Raw genomic sequence first — 20,213 nt, forward strand, 5'->3', positions numbered from 1 at the left:
TCCAGATTGCGTGTTTATGAGATAATGGAAATATACCAGTGCTGAGGGAGAGGTTGACATTGTGTGTGAGGATAGGTGGAAGGGTAAAAGAAAGTGAGGGGAGTAGCTGTGAGGGGATGGGATCTAGGAGACAGGTAGTGAGGAAAGAGGAGGATATATAGGCAGATGGTAGTATGTTGAGAGATAATTTGGTTTAAATGTTGTTGTTGTAGTGTCTGGCAAAATCTTGAGCTGAAAGAGAAGTTGTAGTAGGGGTTGGGCAGAGAAGGGTATTGATAGTGGAGAACAGATGTTTTGGGTTTGAAGAAAGAGTAGAGATAAGAGTAGAGATGTCATCCTGCTAAGAGAGCTTAAGGACAGAATAATAGGAGTTCAAGAACCTGTAGTGAAGTAAGTCAGCTGAACACAGAGATTTTCTCCAATGTCGCTCAGTAGTGCGGCAAGATCTGCATAAGTGGTGTCAGAGGAGTATGCCAGGCCTGAGAGTGAGTGTGTGACTTCCAAGTTATGGTAAGAGGTGCCATATTGTCAAGGACCGATGTAAGAGTGGAGTTGCAGTAGGAGATAGATTAGTCAGGACAGGAAGAGGAGGAGATGGAAGAGAGCAGAGGTTTGATAGAGTTTGAGAGATGTTGCTGATCTAGTGACTTAATGCTTCTGTGGAGTTTGGTGTGAGGGTTAGATGGAGGGAGATTTTTAGGAAGTAAGGAGAGGATGGTCATAAAAGGAAAAAGGGGAGTTTGTGACTTTTAAGAGAGTTCATCGATAGCTGAAAATCAGATCAAGGGAGTGTATGTCTTTGTGAGTGGGAGAGTCAGTCCATTGTGACAGACTGTAAGAGGAAGTGAGGTGGAGAGTTTTTTTTTGCAGCCTGGGCAGTGGGATTGTCAGCAGGAAAGTTGAAATCCCTAAGAATGAGGGCAAGGGAGTCTGAAGAAAGCAAATAAGCTAACCAGCTCATACAATTTAGTTGAGGAGCCATATTGTCAATATAAAACCGTAACACATATAGAGAGGAGAGCGAATAATCAAATCATCTGGGTTTCAAAGAAAGAAAATGTGAGGGAAGAGATGGGTTGTATTTATTGGAAGGTGAAACGAGAGGAAAGTAAAATACCTACACCACTTCCTTGTCTGTTTTCAGACCTAGGAGTGTGGCTGAAGTGGAGACCCTCATGTTACACTGCAGCAGTAGAGGCTATGTCTGAAGGAGAAAGTCAGGTTTCTGTTAGAGCCAGAAGGTTGAGGGGAATGGGTGATAAAAAGGTCTTGGGAAGAAGTGAGCTTGTTGCAAACAGAGCAAGAGTTCCAGAGAGCACAAGTAAACGGCTGTTGACTTTAGAAAGAACATTTATTTGAGTAAGGTTTCCAAAGTTCTGATTTTTAAGGACTATGGAAAGGCATACATGGGTGGGCAAGGTTAGGAAGTTGTGGGGGACATGGATTAGGGGAGATATCGCCAGCAACCAGTATGAGCAAGAGGGAGAGTGACATAAGATTATATAGATTTGCAGTATTGAGAATGTGTTTGGCATGAGGTGCAGAGCGGTAAGAGAGATTTTAGGAATGTGTGAAGTTAATGAGAGCATAAATGAGGTAAGGGTAAAAGAGATGGTCCAATTAATAGTGCAGGTGGTAAGGGGGAAGGAGTAAATTAATAAAAACTTTTGTTATAGAGACAAGAGGTAGCAAACAGGAACATGAAGATATTTAGCATTTTAACAAACAAAAAAGGAATCAGTGAAACACATAATACACAGTAATATAACAGAACCTGTAAGATCTTAAAGGGACATTATACACTGCTTGCTTTTGTGTATAAAAATGTGCTTTTTCTCACTCACTCTCTGGTCCAAAAAGCAAAATCTGTAACCTAGGTTTTCAAAATGCTGTAAATGACCTAAACCAGCTATTTAAACCCATGGACAGCGCTGCGGAATATGTTGGCGCTTTATAAAGTATAATAATAATTTGATTTGCAGCATTTGCACATTACATGATTTGCTTGAGCTCACATTACACTCAGTGACAACAGTTTAAAATCAACAGGACTTAAGTATTTTGCTGATGGTTTTAGTTGGTTGTCATATGCTCACTCCATAGCAGTTATGCACATTATGACAAGTGATATTGGAATGTGAATGATAAAACAAATGTATCTTGTTTGACTTGTGAATATATTTTTTGTTAGGTGGTAAAACAAACTTTGCCGATAGTTCACAGATTAACACATATTCTGCCGGAAACTATATTATGCTGAAAATCAAGGGTAGCATAATTATATGTGTTGAAATGTTGCAGAAATTTTTTATATATTTTCTGTTTGTGTTTTGTTTTTTCTTGAAACAAATATTCATAACATAAGATATAATTTTGTGTTGGATATCATTATGCTGCTTTATGTTTAAGTCATGAAAATTAATATTTGCAATCTATTTTTGTGTAGAATGCAAAACTATAAGAAATGAATGTGTATATTTATTTCTCCAACATTGGTGTGTCCGGTCCACGGCGTCATCCTTACTTGTGGGATATTCTCTTCCCCAACAGGAAATGGCAAAGAGTCCCAGCAAAGCTGGTCACATGATCCCTCCTAGGCTCCGCCCACCCCAGTCATTCTCTTTGCCGTTGCACAGGCAACATCTCCACGGAGATGGTTAAGAGTTTTTTGGTGTTTAAATGTAGTTTTATTCTTCTATCAAGTGTTTGTTATTTTAAAATAGTGCTGGTATGTACTATTTACTCTGAAACAGAAAAGGATGAAGATTTCTGTTTGTAAGAGGAAGATGATTTTAGCAGACAGTAACTGAAATCAATTGCTGTTTCCACACAGGACTGTTGAGATGAAGTAACTTCAGTTGGGGGAAACAGTTAGCAGTCTTTTCTGCTTAAGGTATGACTAGCCATATTTCTAACAAGACCATGTAATGCTGGAAGGCTGTCATTTCCCCTCATGGGGACCAGTAAGCCATTTTCTTAGTTAAACATAAAAGAATAAAGGGCTTCAAAAAGGGCTTAAAAACTGGTAGACATTTTTCTGGGCTAAAACAATTGCTTTACTAGGCATATTATGCAGATTACTAACTAATTATTGGTATTATAATCTTGGGGAACGTTTAGAAAAACGGCAGGCACTGTGTTGGACACCTTTTTCAGATGGGGGCCTTTCTAGTTATAGACAGAGCCTCATTCTGGGACTGTATAGGGGTTAAATGTAAAAACGGCTCCGGTTCCGTTAATTTAAGGGTTAAAGCTCTGAAATTTGGTGTGCAATACTTTTAATGCCTTAAGACACTGTGGTGAAATTTTGAACAATTCCTTCATACTTTTTCACATATTCAGTAATAAAGTGTTTTCAGTTTGAAATTTAAAGTGACAGTAACGGTTTTATTTTAAAACGTTTTTTGTGCTTTGTTGACAAGTTTAAGCCTGTTTAACATGTCTGTACCATCAGATAAGCTATGTTCTATATGTATGAAAGCCAATGTGTCTCCCCATTTAAATTTATGTGATAATTGTGCCATAGTGTCCAAACAAAGTAAGGACAGTATTGCCACAGATAATGATATTGCCCAAGATGATTCCTCAAGTGAAGGGAGTAAACATGATACTACATCCCCTACTGTGTCTACACCAGTTATGCCCACACAGGAGGCCCCTAGTACATCTAGTGCGCCAATACTTATTACCATGCAACAATTAACGGCTGTAATGGATAACTCCATAGCAAATCTTTTATCCAAAATGCCTACTTATCAGAGAAAGCGCGATTGCTCTGTTTTAAACACTGAAGAGCAAGAGGACGCTGATGATAACTGTTCTGACATACCCTCACACCAATCTCAAGGGGCCATGAGGGAGGTTTTGTCTGATGGAGAAATTTCAGATTCAGGAAAAATTTCTCATCAAGCTGAACCTGATGTTGTGACATTTAAATTTAAATTAGAACATCTCCGCGCACTGCTTAAGGAGGTGTTATCTACTCTGGATGATTGTGACAATTTGGTCATTCCAGAGAAATTATGTAAGATGGACAAGTTCCTAGAGGTTCCGGTGCCCCCCAACGCTTTTCCTATACCCAAGCGGGTGGCGGACATAGTAAATAAAGAGTGGGAAAGGCCCGGCATACCTTTTGTTCCCCCCCCTATATTTAAGAAATTATTTCCTATAGTCGACCCCAGAAAGGACTTATGGCAGACAGTCCCCAAGGTCGAGGGGGCGGTTTCTACTCTAAACAAACGCACTACTATTCCTATCGAAGATAGTTGTGCTTTCAAAGATCCTATGGATAAGAAATTAGAGGGTTTGCTTAAAAAGATTTTTGTACAGCAAGGTTACCTTCTACAACCAATTTCATGCATTGTTCCTGTCACTACGGCAGCGTGTTTCTGGTTCGAGGAACTAGAAAAATCGCTCAGTAAAGAATCTTCGTATGAGGAGGTTATGGACAGAGTTCAAGCACTTAAATTGGCTAACTCTTTTGTTTTAGATGCCGCTTTGCAATTAGCTAGATTAGCGGCGAAAAATTCAGGGTTTGCTGTCGTGGCGCGCAGGGTGCTTTGACTAAAGTCTTGGTCAGCGGATGTGTCTTCCAAGACAAAATTGCTTAACATTCCTTTCAAAGGTAAAACATTATTTGGACCTTATTTGAAAGAGATTATTTCAGACATCACTGGGGGAAAGGGCCACGCCCTCCCACAGGATAGGTCTTTTAAGGCTAATAATAAGCCTAATTTTCGTCCCTTTCGCAGAAACGGACCAGTCTCTAATTCTGTATCCTCTAAGCAAGAGGGTAATACTTCACAACCCAAACCAGCCTGGAAACCAATGCAAGGCTGGAACAAGGGTAAGCAGGCCAAGAAGCCTACCACTGCTACCAAAACAGCATGAAGGGATAGCCCCCGATCCGGGACCGGATCTAGTGGGGGGCAGACTTTCTCTCTTTGCTCAGGCTTGGGCAAGAGATGTTCAGGATCCTTGGGCGCTAGAAATAGTTTCTCAAGGTTATCTCCTGGAATTCAAGGAACTACCCCCAAGGGGAAGGTTCCACAGGTCTCAATTATCTTCAAACCAAATAAAGAGACAGGCATTCTTACATTGTGTAGAAGACCTGTTAAAGATGGGAGTGATACATCCAGTTCCAATAAGAGAACAAGGAATGGGATTTTATTCCAATCTGTTCATAGTTCCCAAAAAAGAGGGAACATTCAGACCAATTTTGGATCTAAAGATCCTAAACAAATTTCTCAGGGTACCATCGTTCAAAATGGAAACTATTCGAACGATCCTACCTAGTATCCAGGAAAATCAATTTATGACTACCGTGGATTTAAAGGATGCGTACCTACATATTCCTATCCACAAGGAACATCATCAGTTCCTAAGGTTCGCTTTTCTGGACAAGCATTACCAGTTTGTGGCACTTCCATTTGGATTAGCCACTGCTCCAAGGATTTTCACAAAGGTACTAGGGTCCCTTCTAGCGGTTCTAAGACCAAGGGGCATTGCAGTAGTACCTTACTTGGACGGCATCCTGATTCAAGCGTCGTCCCTGTCAAAAGCAAAGGCTCATACGGACATCGTCCTAGCCTTTCTCAGATCTCACGGATGGAAGGTGAACAAAGAAAAAAGTTCTCTGTCCCCGTCAACAAGAGTTCCCTTCTTGGGAACAATAATAGATTCCTTAGAAATGAGGATTTTTCTGACAGAGGTCAGAAAATCAAAACTTCTAAGCTCTTGTCAAGTACTTAAATCTGTTCCTCGTCCTTCCATAGCGCAGTGCATGGAAGTAATAGGATTGATGGTTGCAACAATGGACATAGTTCCTTTTGCACGAATTCATCTAAGACCATTACAACTGTGCATGCTCAGACAGTGGAATGGGGATTATACAGACTTGTCTCCGACGATTCAAGTAGATCAAAAGACCAGAGATTCACTCCGTTGGTGGCTGACCCTGGACAATCTGTCACAGGGAATGAGCTTCCGCAGACCAGAGTGGGTCATTGTCACGACCGACGCCAGCCTAGTGGGCTGGGGCGCGGTCTGGGAATCCCTAAAAGCTCAGGGTCTATGGTCTCGGGAAGAGTCTCTTCTCCCGATAAACATTCTGGAACTGAGAGCGATATTCAATGCTCTCAGAGCTTGGCCTCAACTAGCAAAGGCCAAATTCATAAGGTTTCAGTCAGACAACATGACGACCGTTGCATATATCAATCATCAGGGGGGAACAAGGACTTCCCTGGCGATGAAAGAAGTGACCAAGATAATTCAATGGGCGGAGGATCACTCCTGCCACTTGTCTGCGATCCACATCCCAGGAGTGGAAAATTGGGAAGCGGATTTTCTGAGTCGTCAGACATTCCATCCGGGGGAGTGGGAACTCCATCCGGAAATCTTTGCCCAAATAACTCAATTATGGGGCATTCCAGACATCGATCTGATGGCGTCTCGTCAGAACTTCAAGGTTCCTTGCTACGGGTCCAGATCCAGGGATCCCAAGGTGACCCTAGTAGATGCACTAGTAGCACCTTGGACCTTCAACCTAGCTTATGTATTCCCACCGTTTCCTCTCATCCCCAGGCTGGTAGCCAGGATCAATGAGGAGAGGGCCTCAGTGATCTTGATAGCTCCTGCGTGGCCACGCAGGACTTGGTATGCAGACCTGGTCAATATGTCATCGGGTTCACCATGGAAGCTACCTTTGAGACAGGACCTTCTTGTTCAGGGTCCATTCGAACATCCGAATCTGGTTTCCCTCCAACTGACGGCTTGGAGATTGAACGCTTGATTTTATCAAAGCGTGGGTTTTCAGATTCTGTAATAGATACTCTGATTCAGGCTAGAAAGCCTGTAACTAGAAAAATTTACCATAAAATATGGAAAAAATATATCTGTTGGTGTGAATCTAAAGGATTCCCATGGAACAAGATAAAAATTCCTAAGATTCTATCCTTTCTACAAGAAGGTTTGGAGAAAGGATTATCTGCAAGTTCTCTGAAGGGACAGATCTCTGCTTTATCTGTTTTATTTCACAAAAGACTGGCAGCTGTGCCAGATGTTCAAGCATTTGTTCAGGCTCTGGTTAGGATCAAGCCTGTTTACAGACCTTTGACTCCTCCCTGGAGTCTAAATCTAGTTCTTTCAGTTCTTCAAGGGGTTCCGTTTGAACCCTTACATTCCGTAGATATTAAGTTATTATCTTGGAAAGTTTTGTTTTTGGTTGCAATTTCTTCTGCTAGAAGAGTTTCAGAGTTATCTGCTCTGCAGTGTTCTCCGCCCTATCTGGTGTTCCATGCAGATAAGGTGGTTTTGCGTACTAAGCCTGGTTTTCTTCCGAAAGTTGTTTCCAACAAAAATATTAACCAGGAGATAGTTGTACCTTCTTTGTGTCCGAATCCAGTTTCAAAGAAGGAACGTTTGTTACACAATTTGGACGTAGTCCGTGCTCTAAAATTCTATTTAGAGGCTACTAAAGATTTCAGACAAACATCTTCCTTGTTTGTTGTTTATTCTGGTAAAAGGAGAGGTCAAAAAGCGACTTCTACCTCTCTTTCCTTTTGGCTTAAAAGCATTATCCGATTGGCTTATGAGACTGCCGGACGGCAGCCTCCTGAAAGAATCACAGCTCACTCCACTAGGGCTGTGGCTTCCACATGGGCCTTCAAGAACGAGGCTTCTGTTGACCAGATATGTAAGGCAGCGACTTGGTCTTCACTGCACACTTTTGCCAAATTTTACAAATTTGATACTTTTGCTTCTTCGGAGGCTATTTTTGGGAGAAAGGTTTTGCAAGCCGTGGTGCCTTCCATTTAGGTGACCTGATTTGCTCCCTCCCTTCATCCGTGTCCTAAAGCTTTGGTATTGGTTCCCACAAGTAAGGATGACGCCGTGGACCGGACACACCAATGTTGGAGAAAACAGAATTTATGCTTACCTGATAAATTACTTTCTCCAACGGTGTGTCCGGTCCACGGCCCGCCCTGGTTTTTTAATCAGGTCTGATGAATTATTTTCTCTAACTACAGTCACCACGGTATCATATGGTTTCTCCTATATATATTTCCTCCTGTCCGTCGGTCGAATGACTGGGGTGGGCGGAGCCTAGGAGGGATCATGTGACCAGCTTTGCTGGGACTCTTTGCCATTTCCTGTTGGGGAAGAGAATATCCCACAAGTAAGGATGACGCCGTGGACCGGACACACCGTTGGAGAAAGTAATTTATCAGGTAAGCATAAATTCTGTTTTTATAGTCATAAAAAGGAGGTAAGGAAAAATGGTGTAGTAAAATAAAAAGGGTTCCATAAAGCAGGTGGCAGTTTGCTAATTATTACTAATTATTTGCAGGCAACTTTTCCACAACAGTAATATCAGTAGCAGCAACGGCAGTACAGAGGACCTGTTCAGGGACAGCATAGACTCCTGTGATAATGACATAACAGAGAAGGTAAGCAATGAAAAATAAGTGACAGCACTGCACAGTTTTGTTTATTGATCAACTTGTGTTCAAATCACAGAATGCTTTGTGTTGTACTGGATTTATTTAAAGGGAAAGCCTACGCCTTAGTCATCTTAAAGTCTTACTTAAGATAAAGCTGCAAATATCCTCCTGCACCCGTTTCTATATCATGCAGCAGTAATAGTAAAAAAGTTATTTTAAAATGAATATTGTTTGTGGTCACTTTGAAATAGCTGCCAAGCTCAGCCCACTGATGACATCACGATCTGGCTGAATTAGAGGCTTCACTAGTTACAAAAGACTCACTAATTGGATTCAACAGACGGCCAATGCTATTCAGCAGAGTCGATAGAATCAGCTTTGCATTAATTTCAAATTGATCAGAAACAATATTCATTTTAAAATAACTTTTTTTTACTGTTACTGCTGCATGATATAGAAAGGGTTGCAGGAGGCTATGTGCAGCTTAATCTAAAGTAAGACTTTAAGAAGACTAAGGTATAGACTGTCCCTTTAATATGTTTGTCTGAGGAGGATTTGCAAAATAAAAAAGGATATATATATATATATATATATAAATAGATTACTTATCAAATTGTTATTTTTTTTGTTATTAACACATTTTATTTAATGCATCTAGAAGCACAAGTGATTATAGAAGTAAATTGGAAAGTTGTTTAATATTTCATGATCTATCCAATCCATTCAAAGTGATGGTAAACTCTCCAATTTATAAAAACAGATCTGGAATGTTACTGATATCTTAGATGGAGTTTAATTCATCAGTTGTAATAAAGTTGCGCTATAACTTACTTTTTAATATAGATATGAAATTCAAATACCCTGCACTCTGCCACCCCCTGCAAAAGAACATTTTTCTGTGAGCTAAAGGTTTGAACTGTTATCCAATCAGCGCTCTCCCCTTATGGCACATTTGTTGTAGCTAGAGTGCTGATTGGAGAACAATTCAAACCTTTAGCTCACAGAAAAACTGACTCTGAAGTGGGAAGCCGAGCACGGATATTTGAATTTCATATCTACCTTAAAAAGTAAGTTGTAGCGCATCTTCATTACAGCTGATGAATTAAACTTCATCTAAAATATCACTAACATTGCATATCTGTTTTTATAAAGGGAAGAGTTTACCATCTTTTTAAGTTTACTGTTGACTTTACTGTCCCTTTAATAATGGAAGGAATGTCCCTTTAATGATGTCACTTCTTAACCCTTTCATGTTGGGTCTAATTTTTCTACATCGGAACAACGTTTCGATGTAAACAAATTGAAATCACGTGATCATGCATGCGATTTTCAATGATGGGATCGGGCACGCCCACTATAACCTGATCCCATTCAGTTAACGCAGTTGACTTCAGTACAGCTAAACAGCTAGGACGTTCCATGCCGTCCTAACGATGCTAAAGCCCAGCGCTGTTAGGACGGCATGGAACGTCCTAACGTCGGGAAAAGGTTAAAGGGAAATTATACACTAGATTTTTCTTTGCATAATTGTTTTGTAGATGATCCATTAATTTAGCCCATACAGTTTTTTTTTTAGTTTTGGAAGTAGACTGTTGTCTACCTACTCTAGCTTACTCCTGTTTGTGTAAAGGGTCTTTTCAGTGGAGGGGGGGAGTTTCTGTTCTTGCTTTCCAGCCCATTTCGGTGGGTGTCCCAGCCTAATCTTTTCAACCATGCTAAACTGGGAGCTTCTAAGTAAGTTTTTAAAAGGTTTTATACTGGATTTTTAGATCTGTGCATAATTGCATATTGTTCTTTATAATAGTGGCGATTATATATGCAGTTATATGAAAATTGGTGTATAGTGTCCCTTTAATCAGTAAATGTGTAAGAAAAACAAAATGCTAAATCACTTAGTTTGAATTTCAAATGAGTAGTAGATTTATTTCTGAAAAATGTTAAAGTTAGTTCTGTTTTTTTTCCCCACTGCATCATGTGACAGCCATCAGCCAATCACAAAATGCATATACGTATTTCCTGTGAATCTTGCACATGCTCTGTAGGAACTGGTCCCTTTAAAGTGTGCAAATAAAAAGATTGTGCGCATTTAGATAATGGAAGTGAATTAGAAAGTTGCTTAAAATTGTTTGCTCTATTTGAATCATGAAAGTTTAATTTTGACTTTATTGGTCCTTTAAATGCTTTGGTGCTAGGAGGGACTCACCACTTTAACACACCACTGACATTAGTTCACTTATTCATATGAGAAGGCGAGACTTTATTATGAGTTTCTGGTGTCTAGCCCTAAGATTACAGGGATATCTGCCAGTGCTTTGTCCTTAGCTGCTAGTTTCTGGGTTGTTTTAAGACATGGGCATCAGGACATGCTTCACTAATCCATGAACCTTGGCACCCATTGCGTTCTGCGCACATAGCTCTGCAGCCTCCTAAATCCATGTCTCAAGATCATCAAAACATCTCCTTCTGCTCCCTTCACTCTAATTCTCTTTTAACAACCTCATTAGTGAGTTATTTAATTAGAATTAATATTGATTCTCGGCCAAGGAAATAAAAAAAAGAAAAAAAGAAAATCCTAAAATGACAGAAGATCTTATAAAAGATTGAATTAAACTAGAAATGTGATTATATTGTCCACAATTATCCCAAACAGTAGAACTGAAATGTATGTCAGGGTATTGATAACACAGATTAGACATAAGGAGACGGGTTTATAGGGTAGTCTTACGAGTACCCTTGTGCACTTACTGCTGATATAGGTCTAAAGCAGAGTGGAACTGATGATTTAAAGGGACAGTCAACACCTGACACAACATGATTCCATATTTTTAAAACCCAAACGAAGATCTGCCTGCACCGCCTCCCTTCTGTATTACCTATATCCTTGTCCTAGTAATCATTCACGATACATTGTTTAATCTACGCTAAATATGACCGCCAAACGCCTCCCCCTCATCCTTCTTCCCCATCTCTATGCCATTTCAGGCTCGCCCATGTAGGTATTGATGACGCTCTTCATACATCATCGTGCATGCGCATTTGTATATAATTCAGTTCATACTCCGAAATCGGACTTGCAGCAGCTAATTCATGTGTTTGGTGTCAGCAACAATTGTGCAGAATAAAGTTACGCCTTTTTGGTTCCTATTGCATCGCGCATGCGCGAAACTCCGTGAATGAGCTTGAAGATTCTGACCTAGGATTGAATTATGATTGGCAGAAGGGAGGTACATAACGGTGGGGGGAGTTAGGCGGCCATATTTCGGGCAGATTAACGCATGTATTGTGAAGGATAACTTGAAGAAGGATAGAGGTAATAGAGAAGGAAGGCAGTGCAGGCGGATCTTCATTTGGGTTTTAAAAATATGGAATCATGTTGTGTTGGGTGTTGACTGTCCCTTTAACTTTAAAAGGACAGTGTATTGTAAAACATTCTCCCCTTTAATTTGTTCCCAATAATACATTTTACCTGCCGAAGTGTATTAAATTGTTTACAAATGGCTCCTTTACCTTTCCTATACTGAAAATGTCAGTACTGCAGTATTGGCTATAGAGGAACTATGTAAAACAGAGCCAGCAACATAAATCATCCTTCCACTAGGGGGGAGGGAGAGAGAGACTAGCCTATTCAAAAGCTAGGCTAGGTGTTCTTGCAGCATCTTTGAATACAATTAACTATTATCAGCTGCTTGCTGAGTACATTGGCCCAGAGAGAAATGGTTACTAGTGCACTCAGTGTTTTTCTTGTCTGCTGTAGTATCTGCTGTACTTCTCTGGGACTATTATTGGACTAGTGGAAATATAAAGCTCTGTTTATATATTTTAATGTATAGATATGTGTTAAATAAATAATGTGCATACCTTTCACATCCCTTTTCTACGCTATATCCCTTTAAGGTTTCACACTTAGGACTTTTGAGATCCACCTTTGTTTAATAAATTGTGTCGGTTTATGTTTGATAATAGTTATTACTTAATTTGATTGCTGCTTTATTTGTCTATGTTGACATTAGAGCCTGAACAATATCTGTATGTAATAGTTTGTAAAAACATTTAGCGGATTTGTTTTAGAAATATGTAGGCTATTTACTGGCATTTAGTCATTCTTTTCATATGTTTTTGTTACTTTGGCGACATGACTTTATAATATTCTGCTAAACCATTGACAAACTGAATAAAACATTTTCATGTGGTAATTGTAAGGGTGTTCCATTAACTATATGTCATGTTGCTTCTAATGACAGGTGACCTTTCTAGAGAAGAAGGTGACAGAGCTAGAGAACGATAACCTGACCAATGGGGATGTGAAGAGCAAACTAAAGCATGAAAACACACAGCTGGTGCATAGGTAAGACGAGGTAAAGGGACTGTGTGAATTCATGTTTGTATAGGCATTATAAACTGACCCTCAAAGTGGAGTTTTCAGCCATCTTGATCATTACATTAGGACTTGAGTTCTAAGTCTACGGAACAAGAATGTGCAACAGATTTATATATGTACATGTACCTTGTAATTTGCGCTAGATATCAGTTTTTGTTTTAAGGAGCTAGGAGCAGCCTGAGCTGAGTTTCTGTAATTATCTGTATGACCAAATGTTGTTGTGCACCATGACACAAAGATGGCTGCCGAGGTTAAACCAAGTAAAATAAAATTAAAAAAACTGATGATTTTATAATACCATTACATAGAGGTAATCACTCGAAAAAAAATTAGGAATATTAAAAATGGTCAAGCAACCAACTTACCAATTATTGGACCACTTGAGATGGATTGACCCTAAACTTTGTGTATAGAGAATTCATATGTATAGTTTCTGTATAGATCATGCACAGTGCGTAGCAATGACATTATTCCAGGGGTCTACAGTTGCAAGAAAAAGTATGTGAACCCTTTGGAATGATATGGATTTCTGCACAAATTGGTCATAAAATGTGATCTGATCATCAAGTCACAACAATAGACAATCACAGTCTGCTTAAACTAATAACACACAAAGAATTAAATGTTGCCATGTTTTTATTGAACACACCATGTAAACATTCACAGTGCAGGTGGAAAAAGTATGTGAACCCCTAGACTAATGACATCTCCAAGAGCTAATTGGAGTGAGATGTCAGCCAACTGGAGTCCAATCAATGAGATGAGATTGGAGGTGTTGGTTACAGCTGCCCTGCCCTATAAAAAACACTCACCAGTTCTGGGTTTGCTTTTCACAAGAAGCATTGCCTGATGTGAATGATGCGTCGCACAAAAGAGCTCTCAGAAGACCTACGATTAAGAATTGTTGACTTGCATAAAGCTGGAAAGGTTTATAAAAGTATCTCCAAAGGGGGCGTGTCTGAACAGCGATCTGAACTGGTCGCAATTTCCAGAGCTCCGACTGAAACTCTGTTAATCTGCCGGTTAAAAGGAGAAATTTACCAGCAAACCAAGCTAAATCAGTGTCTGAGGCATCACAGTACACTGCGAGATCTAATATATCTTATTTACAGCTGTGTGCATGAAACCGGAGCTTTGAATCAGACGGAGAAGACCTGGTGCGGCGGCACATAACAGGTGGCGCTTCCCCCTCGGTTATCCGAGGTACTTTGCCTTAACCGGACTCTACTACCATTATCATCAGTCTCCTGACGGAATAAGCAGGGTGTCCTTTTACTGGGTTGTTATTATGGCATCCCGACTCACCACAACTGACACTAAAATGGCGGATGAATCAGACTCATGTGGAACCTTCAACACCCAATGGCTCAAACTGGAGGTTCTGTTTCAACGTCTCATGGAAAATGCCCCACAGGACTTTTTAATGAGTTATTATTGTGTGGACGGCAAAACTCAAACAAACTTTAACTTTACACCGAAGGCAGTCGTTCCTAAGCTGCGCAACCAAATAACAAGGCCTAGACACGTGGAAAATGAGCCTGATGTGGTACAGGAACAGCTTTATATTAAAGCGCCATCTAGTAGCCCACAGACAGCTGACATGGGAGAAGACATCACTAACGGGCCAACACAGAGCAAAGAGGATATCTGACAAACACCAATTGCAACAGGGGATTAGGGGGGGATCCTCGGATCAATATCATCAAAGCAAAAGTACCCTCTTCATCTGCAATCCTGACTCTGATGGCTACAAAACATGTTACAGATTGCTCTACAGAAGCCTCTTCTACCAAGCATTGCAAAGCGCATCAGGAGAATAAAAGCAGAGAGACATTGAAAGCGGCAACACTGACCCCAACGTGCAAAGATGGACATTTGCAGCAGGCCCCTGTTTTTTCTTGGCGAACCTTCCGGCCATCACAGCCTAAAGCATGGGGTTGAGGCACCACTTCTAGGATGAGAAAACTTAGCAACGTTGCTGACAAGTTATATTACAATTTAATAAGTTCATTGTTTTGGGTTTAGTTTTGAGTGTCTCACAATTTTCAAACACTGTACCATTATAAACATAGCCGATTCCAAGTAGCATTAGACTTTGCATGTCACTAGAGGTTACCTATAATTATCAAGCAGAACTATAAAAGCCCTCTTTTTACTGAGATCGTAGAGAGTAATTATAATTTTCCTAAGCCCTTAAATGTCTTATTGTGCCCGTTGGGGGTTGGTGGGGGACCCTAGCGAGGACACTTATATTACTAAAGCTAGCAAAGGGCCTGTCAAATAGTGAAAGCCATTACCCTACTCCTAAGATGAAGTATATTATTATCTCCCTCGTAGCTAACGGCCGGGCTATGAGAGGAGACAGTTCAGACACAGTTATGCTCATCACAAGAATAACTATGTTTCGGGGTAACTGTAGCACACTGTTTGGAATGGGGGCAGGACAAAGTTACTGGTAATATAGATGTATCCATGATATAAACAGACACAGATAAGGGCATTGTTTAGGCACACATTCCCAGATATTTTCTTCATTTTAATATGGGTTAATGTTTTGCGTATATCAGTTTTTCCTTTATAATAAGATGTGAACACTAGATGGCAGCAAAGTCGCAGTAAAGACCTGTAACTTTGAGTTGCAGGGTTGGATCGGGAGTAACTAAGTTAAAGGTTTAAATGTACCAACTGATTTATACCCTTCTACATGTTCAAATAAATTTCCTAAGGAGTATTGTATAGTTAAGGTGTCCGGATTTGGCACCAGCATCTTAATAATTAACGTGAATTCTTTGATTTAATATTACCTGGTAAACTGATGCTGTTTTTCTTTGTAAGTTTTCTTTTTATTTGCTTTATGCTTGTTATCACCAAATAATTTAACCCCTGGAAGCAATCAAAGAACTGTTTAAACAGGTCCAAGAGTGACCTATATCGATAAGGGGTAAGAAAATGAGGACTATCTATGTTTTAGAACTTTTAAGAACAGATATGCTGAGAATATTTGTAATTTTGTTTTTTCTTTTCATGTAATAAGTGTATTGTTTGTCCTCAATAAAAAAACATAAAAAAAAAAAAAAAGTATCTCCAAAAGCCTTGCTGTTCATCAGTCCACGGTAAGACAAATTGTCTATAAATGGAGAAAGTTCAGCACTGCTGCTACTCTCCCTAGAAGTGGCCGTCCTGTAAAGATGACTGCAAGAGCACAGCACAGACTGCTCAATGTGGTGAAGAAGAATCCTAGAGTGTCAGCTAAAGACTTACAAAAGTCACTGGCAAATGCTAACATCCCTGTTAGCGAATCTACAATACGTAAAACACTAAACAAGAATGGATTTCATGGGAGGATACCACAGAGGAAGCCACTGCTGTCCAAACAAAACATTGCTGCACGTTTACAGTTTGCACAAGAGCACCTGGATGTTCCACAGCAGTACTGGCAAAATATTCTGTGGACAGATGAAACCAAAGTTGAGTTGTTTGGAAGAAACACACAACACTATGTGTGGCGAAAAAGAGGCACAGCACACCAACATCAAAACCTCATTCCAACTGTGAAGTATGGTGGTGGGGGCATCATGGTTTGGGGCTACTTTGCTGCGTCAGGGCCTGGACGGATTGCTATCATCGAAGGAAAAATTAATTCCCAAGTTTATCAAGACATTTTGCAGGAGAACTTAAGGCTATCTGTCTACCAGCTGAAGCTCAACAGAAGATGGGTGTTGCAACAGGACAATGACCCAAAGCATAGAAGTAAATCAACAACAGAATGGCTTAAACAGAAGAAAATACGCCTTTTGAAGTGGCCCAGTCAGAGTCCTGACCTCAACCCGATTGAGATGCTGTGGCATGACCTCAAGAAAGCGATTCACACCAGACATCCCAAGAATATTGCTGAACTGAAACAGTTCTGTAAAGAGGAATGGTCAAGAATTACTCCTGACCGTTGTGCACGTCCGATCTGCAACTACAGGAAACGTTTGGTTGAAGTTATTGCTGCCAAAGGAGGTTCAACCAGTTATTAAATCCAAGGGTTCACATACTTTTTCCACCTCCACTGTGAATGTTTACATGGTGTGTTCAATAAAAACATGGCAACATTTCATTCTTTGTGTGTTATTAGTTTAAGCAGACTGTGATTGTCTATTGTTGTGACTTAGATGATGATCAGATCACATTTTAAGACCAATTTGTGCAGAAATCCATATCATTCCAAAGGGTTCACATACTTTTTCTTGCAACTGTATATCTTTGTATTAACACACAGAAGGGGACCATATAGTTGGTTAATAGAGTTATGTGTAGGGTCACCATACCTGGCAATATATTACCAGCTTTGCAGGTAAAGTTACAGTGTGGGACAATGGAAGTTATATGGTACTAATATAGAAATATTTGGAGGATAAGGGAATCCATTTTTAAAGACCACAACCATTTAAATCATTGTTAACAGTGTTAGTTTCTGACTGATGTTACATAACTAAACATGTAAATTACTGTTCTGTTCCAGTAAAATCAGCAGCCACAGCCTTATATCATTACATAGAGAAACATTTAAATACATGTAATACATTTACAGTAAGCACAAGAAACTGTGTGTATTTCCATTTATAGGGACATTGTGTAAAATTGCATATATAGTGAGAGAGGTTATAATTATAAGATGAGCAGAGCTATATACATTGCATAGCCTTATATATTTACATGTTTAGAGTTGCATTGTATGTAAGCAGATCAAGGCTCAACAATTTTTTTTAGAAATATTGGCCAAAAATACAGGGACTGGACATTGTTTTAGTGTATGTATGATATATCTTTCTATACATGTACAAATAAATAAGCACAAAACAGTGATTTAACCCCTTGGTTTTCAGTAACGCACAAAAATGTATTTAATAATTTTGAATGTTTGTAACACAGGTGAAACCTATGCACCCTGTATCTGTTGAGACGTGAAACAGACATACAATTTAAATCACTCCTGCATGGCACACTCTGAGACATGATTTAACCCTTTGATTTCCAGAAACACACTAGCGGTGGTAATTTAACCCCTTCATTGCACATGCAGACAGTCAGAGCAGTAACACAGTGTCAAGCCTTGAAACAGATGACTGTGTCAAGCCTTGAAACAGATGTGTGTAGAAAGACATATGATGTGTATAGAAAGACATATGATGTGTGTAGAAAGACATATGATGTGTATAAAAAGACATATTATGTGTGTGTAGAAAGACATATGATGTGTATAAAAAGACATATGATGTGTATAGAAAGACATATGATGTGTGTAGAAAGACATATGATGTGTATAAAAAGACATATGATGTGTATAAAAAGACATATGATGTGTGTAGAAAGACATATGATGTGTGTAGAAAGACATATGATGTGTGTAGAAAGACATATGATGTGTATACAAAGACATATGATGTGTATACAAAGACATATGATGTGTGTAGAAAGACATATGATGTGTGTAGAAAGACATATGATGTGTATAGAAAGACATATGATGTGTATAAAAAGACATATGATGTGTATAGAAAGACATATGATGTGTATAAAAAGACATATGATGTGTATAGAAAGACATATGATGTGTATAAAAAGACATATGATGTGTATAGAAAGACATATGATGTGCATAGAAAGACATATGATGTGTGTAGAAAGACATATGATGTGTGTAGAAAGACATATGATGTGTATAAAAAGACATATGATGTGTATAGAAAGACATATGATGTGTGTAGAAAGACATATGATGTGTGTAGAAAGACATATGATGTGTATAAAAAGACATATGATGTGTATAAAAAGACATATGATGCGTATAAAAAGACATATGATGTGTATAGAAAGACATATGATGTGTATAAAAAGACATATGATGTGTATAAAAAGACATATGATGTGTATAGAAAGACATATGATGTGCATAGAAAGACATATGATGTGTATAGAAAGACATATGATGTGTGTAAAAAGACATATGATGTGTATAGAAAGACATATGATCATAGGCGTCGCTACAGGGGGGCATGGGGGGCAATTGCCCCCCCCCCCAAGTTAATTCTTTGCCCCCCTGTGTGCCCCCCCTGCAGAAATCTCCTTCATCTGCCTGTTGCACCCGCCACCCTAACAGTTAACTTTTAAATCAGAGCGTTGCCGTGGATTACCATGGCAATGCTCTGAAAGATTTGCTGCTAATCAGGAAAGAAAGAGCTGTCTGCACTCTGCAAGCAGACAAGCTACATATCCCACATGACCACCAGGGTTCAGGACTCCCCCCTCCCTGGTATAAGGTAGACTAGTGGTGGATCCAGGGGGAGGGCAACAGGCAATTGCCCCTCCTAACAGCTAGGACTGTGTGTGCATGGTGTAAGCAGAGGCAGCCCTAGCGTTAGGCAAAATAGGTGGTCGTCTAAGGCTGCATATAAGCACCGCAACAACAGCACTACTAGTAAAAAAAAGGCACTAAGATTGCGCAGCTGTCAGATGTTTAAACATTTGTATTTAATTTTTGCACATGATCATCATGGTCTATACCGGGTGACAGATTTTATAAAGAAAGATGTGGGCGGGGATGAGCCATTGGAGGCAGAGCTATAGCAGCCTTGATTCAGGACCTTAGTGACAACGGAACTGCAGAGGTCAGGTAACATTCAATATATTTTGTGCTAAATCCAATTGGTGCGTCACTATCAACACTTGAAGGAGGCAAGTGGGAGGAATTTCTCACGAGCAGAGTGTACTCTGTATCTGCTCTCTGCTGCTGGCTTCCCTGCTGGTGTAGTGCCTGTGCCACTGCCAGCCCATGCCTTACAGACTCTACTATCTGCTTTAGTGAGGTAACAGAAAGCAAGCAGCCTAATAAAAACCTCAGTGCAGTGAAAATTAAATAATACCTAGCTAGACTCTAGACATTCTGGCCTGAATGTCTTTCCAAAACTGATTTTTGTCTTTTGAAAGTTTTTTAATGCATTGCTCCGTGTTTGCACTAAGTAAGAAATCAGGGGGAGGAGTTTCCCCCTAGGAGTCTGGAGAGTGTGCTCTATCTGCACTCTGCTGCTGGCTTCCTGGGTTTGCAACAGCCTTTCATACTCTTCTGCCTGCTTCAGTAAGGCATGCAACAGCAGAACAAGCAGCCTAAAAAACAACAACTCCTAGTGCAGTTTAAGGTCAGTACTGTGTATGCATCAGCTACAGCTAGCCTTTAGTATTGCCCCTCCTAATGGTTATGTGATTTGTCATTTTTAGTGCTGTGTGCATGTAAGGCTTATCTGATGCAGTCCTAAAAAAGTACCATATATTCTTACAATGAATCTTCTTTTATTTTGTTGTTTATGTGCTCAAATATCTTTTCAATATTACATTTCATTAAGCAGTCATAC

General features: G+C 39.7%; 1 protein-coding gene across 1 annotated transcript in view; it reads left to right on the top strand.

Annotated features, from left to right (window-relative positions):
* The window catches only part of RAB11FIP4 (RAB11 family interacting protein 4), a 115,038-nt gene that overhangs the window by 59,134 nt on the left and 35,691 nt on the right, over positions 1-20,213 (top strand). Inside the window, exons 6-7 of the mRNA XM_053707367.1 lie at positions 8,348-8,447; positions 12,683-12,786. Coding sequence (XP_053563342.1) covers positions 8,348-8,447; positions 12,683-12,786 — 204 coding nt within the window. The remainder of the gene's footprint in view (positions 1-8,347; positions 8,448-12,682; positions 12,787-20,213) is intronic.

This window comes from Bombina bombina, chromosome 1 (assembly GCF_027579735.1).
Source record: "Bombina bombina isolate aBomBom1 chromosome 1, aBomBom1.pri, whole genome shotgun sequence".
In the NCBI taxonomy this organism is placed as follows: domain Eukaryota; kingdom Metazoa; phylum Chordata; class Amphibia; order Anura; family Bombinatoridae; genus Bombina; species Bombina bombina.